General features: G+C 42.0%; 1 protein-coding gene across 1 annotated transcript in view; it reads right to left on the reverse strand.

Moving 5' to 3' along the window:
- Positions 1–3197: 3197 nt before the first annotated feature.
- Positions 3198–4731, reverse strand: part of neurod4 (neuronal differentiation 4) — a 2429-nt gene continuing 895 nt past the window's right edge. Inside the window, exon 2 of the mRNA XM_072697147.1 lies at positions 3198–4274. Within this exon, the coding sequence (XP_072553248.1) occupies positions 3198–4268 (1071 nt within the window). The 5' untranslated portion in view covers positions 4269–4274. The remainder of the gene's footprint in view (positions 4275–4731) is intronic.

The following is a 4731-nucleotide window of genomic DNA, read 5'->3' on the forward strand; positions in this document are numbered from 1 at the left end:
CACATGCAGGCTCACACACTCTCTCTTTCTCGCTCTTACACACACATACACACACCCCCACACACAAACACTTGTTCCCTCGCCTTCCACTCCAACTTTGCACTTCATCGCCCTTCTCTTTGTTCGAGGTTGAAGAACCTGCATGTTGGCCAATATCAGCACAAAGCTGTAGTCAATGACTGCCGCTCTTGGTTTGATTGCAGTGAATGCTTGCTGAAAAAGGCAGCCTCCAGATGCAGAAATGGAGCTATGTGAGCCAGGTCAAGCTTTGCTGGAGCATCCGCCCCAGCCTCCTCAGCGCTAGTTCTAACACAGCATGCAGACAAAGTTCTTGATAAACAAAGAACATGTTTTAGTGACCTGCAAATGTTTGGGCACCCTTGGTCAAAATTTGTACTTTGGAGAGGCGGTGCACTGTTCTACTGTGCTGTGACATCTGGACAAGTATGATCTTCATGGAAAAATTATCAAGTTTCTGCACCAGGGATGCCCAAAGTGTCAAGGTTGGCCCATGAGAATGTGTGATTTGGCTTGACAGAAAAGTACCCTAACACCACCACCTACCCAGTAAGAGAAAAAATTTACTATGATGTTTTATTATTGTTGTTATTATTATTATTATTATTATTATTATTATTATTTTACTTTTAAAAGTTGTATTTTAGGATTTTAGTAATTCAATATAATATATGTGATAAAATAAAATTAATTCTACATATTTACTTTTTGGGCCAATGTTTGGGCATCCCTGGTCAGAATTACTGGAAAAAATGTACTAGTTACAGTGAATAGCCCTTAAGGAGGATTTAGCAGATGTTGGAGTGGTGGTGCACTGTTCTACTGTGCAGCAACACCTGGACAAGTATGACTCATGGAAGAGTCACCAGAAGAGTCACACTCTCCTGCATCTTGACCACAGTCAAGTCCAGCACCAGACATTTTGTGTTACTGTTGTTGCTTTGCCTTCATCACAGTGTTCATCATTTGTAGCACCACAAACTAGCCTTCATTCATTTTGTAAAAATGAATATAAAATGCCATAGCAGAACTGTTTTGATTCCTTAAAGAGCCTTCTAGGTTCTAGGCTCCTATAACTAAAAGCTGTTCAGTCAGTTTGCATGTTTTTACAGTCTATATAAAGGTTTCTAATAAAGGGTAAAATTAAGGGTTCTATAAAAACTATAAGAACCATTTGAATGTTTAATGGTTTCTTTGCCTGGTTAAATTGCTCTTCATGTACAATACAAAGAAAACCATTTGTATATGGTATATGTAGAACATTTTTTAAAAAGCACCAAAAAGAGTTTCACTATTATTAGGAATAAAAGAACATCTTCCCAGTATCATATAGAATCATTTTTCTTAGATTATAGGATGTAATGAAAGCCACACAGTGTAAGAATTATTATTGTACTTTTTTAAAAGTCCCTTTTACCATCTAAGAACCTCCAAACTGTGAAATTTAAGGGCCATGAAAATTACATTTTAACAAAATACAGTAAATTGTTATAAAATTCATTTTAAAAAATCAGGTTAAAGCCCTGTAGACTGACTTCATTTATTTACTTATTTATTTATTTATTTATTTACAACCCACCACAAACATCACTTTGGCTCACAAAACCAAAGTTATGTTTCACATCAATTTAGGAATTTTTCTATAGCTATACCCCCAAGCTGGGAATCATTTAGGAACCTTTGTTGTGGAGGGTGTTTAAATATCGCTCTCTGGCTTTGTGCTGTTGTTTTGCTGTTTCAGCGTAATGCTTCTGGCCTCAGAAGGCTGGGAAAATATGAGTGAGAGTGAAAGGGGCTGCAGTGACAGTCACCTGTTCCGCAGCCCCAATTTCCCAGGGCTCCCCGAGGCCAGCATGACCTGACTTACAGCCTCACACACTCCTCCACTTGGTTCCCACCACACACACACACACACACACACACACACACTTCTTTAATGTACGGGGGGACTCACATTGCAAAGATGGAATTGATTACACGTTACTGTCATTTTCTACTTGTATATTACCTCTGTTTTTATCTGTATTTTTATCATCTAGAAGTATATATGCACAGCTTTGTGTATCATTTTACACCATCAGCTGCATTTTACAGTGTGTGAACATCTCAGGATCAATGGACCAATAGAAATGACATTTCTATTTGAGAAAATCTAAGAAAAAGAAGAAATTTCATTGCAATTATTATTTTTTTCTTTTTTAAAAGATTAAGTTACCACCTTCTGGGGATTTTTTTAAACACAGTATTTTTATTGAATACATTCACTCTAGTACACTAAGTATAAATCTGCTGAGGATGAGGAACATGGTGCTGTTATTCTGGAGCTCTGGGAGACCGGAATCATCATCCTCTTCAGGATTAATGGGATTTATTGTACAGCACTCACAACAGCACAGTTTCATGCTGTTGTAGAGTGTTTTCTACATAGCTAGATAACCCAGTGAAATCTAATTAATCAAACATCTTTTGAAATGTAATTATGAGGGTAGTGAAATAGATAAACGAGGGAGTTGTATTTAATATAAGAATATTTACTTTATTAAGTGCGAAACAGGTAAATATTTACAAAACGTTTTTGCAAAATGACAAATACAGCGGAGAAATGACACAAAAAAATACATAAACCCAAAACACTTCCAATAAATAAATTAAATACTTAATGAGTAATGGTAGCAGTGACTGGCAGTGTACCAAGAATGTGATAAACCAGTGCTGACCGATGCTATAAAGGCATACAGTCGAAAATAAATATTAAATACAGCTATAAATAAAAAAACATTTTTGTTCACATGGCAAAATGTAATGTTCAGCATTTTTGGAGGGTCTTTATCAAAATAGAAGATTTTTTTTACGTGAGGCTTCAGAGGAATGTGCGTTTGTGTGTTTGTGGTCTGTACAGTCTTTATAGAATACGCATTAGACACGCTTTGTCTTTTGTCGAGAGAGAAAAATCCAGAAAAAATCACAAGTACAACTCATTGATGACAAAAACAAGAATAAATTAACCAAAATTTGTGTCTCTATCTCCTCAACCTTGCCTCAGAGTTGCAGAACAGTCTCAGTGGTTTGCTGGGTCATATCAGCCACAGTGGTTGCAGACTGTGTCCTTATGTGTGCTTGATCTCTGGACCAGATCATGTACCACAGAACTGCAGAGGGTCTATGGTGGCCATGGTTGTTCATTCACTGTAAATGGTGCCCATCTGTGAGGTCACCAGGTGTGGTGGGGCGAACGACTCAAAGGCCATGTCTAAAGGTAGCTCGTAACGCGAGCCAGGGAACAGTGCATGGCCCTGGGGCCCAGGGAGTCCAGCCATGGAAGAAGGTGGGTAGTGGTGTGAGGAAAGGTAGTGGGCTGGGTGTGTTGGGTGTGAAGTGAAGTTCCTTTCAGTCTCGTGCGGTGATGGCTCTTGCTTGAGGGCGAAGTTGCCACTGATGCTAAGGGGTGGTGTGAGCGGGCCATCGTAAGGTGGTGTGCCGTTGCTACATTCGTTGGGCGAGTGGTTCTCATAGGCAGCCCCTTTGTAGCCCTTCAGGTGTAGTAGGTGTGAAGCCTCCAGAGAACCATAGGGAGGACTGGGCAGACCAGGTGATGGGTAACTCAAGGAGTGTCCCTGCTGGGCACCTATGCCACCCACTCCCGGTCCACCACACTTCTCGTCCAGCTTGTTGACCAGCATGGCTGAAGGACCTAGCTGGAGGCAACCGGCCACCAGGTTGCTGGTGGGCTGCGAGAGCCCCTTGCAGAGCATCTCCATAAAGCCGTGGCTCTCTGGTGACTGGCCATTCTCCAGAACCTCGGACAGTGCCCAGATGTAGTTGCGGGCCAGCCGCAGGGTCTCAATCTTAGACAGTTTCTGGGTCTTGGAGTAGCAGGGCATGACTCGCCGAAGGTTGTCCAGAGCATCGTTCAGTCCGTGCATACGTGTGCGCTCCCTGGCGTTTGCTTTGACGCGACGAGCACGGAAGCGTTCTATTCTGGCTTTGGTCATCTTCTTCTTCTTGGGTCCCCTCCTTTTCGGTGCCTTCTCTCCATCCAGACCAGACTCCTCCTCTTCCTCCTCCTCTTCCTCTTCCATGTCCTCACTGCCGAGATCCACAGGGCCACAGCTTCCCCTGTTTGGGTTGTAGCGGCCTCCCATCTCAGGAGTCTGGTCCCCGTCTTGGGAGCTCAGGTCCTCATCAATCCAGCCCAAAGAGCTGACGAGTTCGGTCACATCTCCGGACTTTCCGTATGATTTGGTCATCATCGTGATCTGAGGACACAGCAGCAATTTTTTTTAGGGTTAGAATATGGAGACTAATTTTTACTAAATACCAAAACCATATATATAGGTATAGTTATTATTACACTCTCCTATACTATCCTACTAAAAGTCTTACACTGATTATTTTTCCACTTCATTTCAGCACTAGATGGTGGACAGCTCAGAGAACAGGCACCAACGCTACAGTTACAGTTACAGTCCCATTCCTGAAAACATTCCCAAACAAGAGCTGGTTGTTTTTTTTAAGCGTGAGTCTTCATCTGGGTAAAAGGACTAATCATTAACCCTCATAATTGTTTCCAGCAGTATGCAGACCCCCCTGTCCTTCCCCCAGTGTTAATGCATTAGCCCTGTGAGAGACTCGTGTGTAGACCCTGCTGTTTCAGACTGTTGTGTCGTCATGTTGGAGACGCTGTCAATCTGGGACACAGCAGGATTTAGCCTG

The sequence above is a fragment of the Salminus brasiliensis genome, chromosome 14 (genome assembly GCF_030463535.1).
Source record: "Salminus brasiliensis chromosome 14, fSalBra1.hap2, whole genome shotgun sequence".
Taxonomy (NCBI): domain Eukaryota; kingdom Metazoa; phylum Chordata; class Actinopteri; order Characiformes; family Bryconidae; genus Salminus; species Salminus brasiliensis.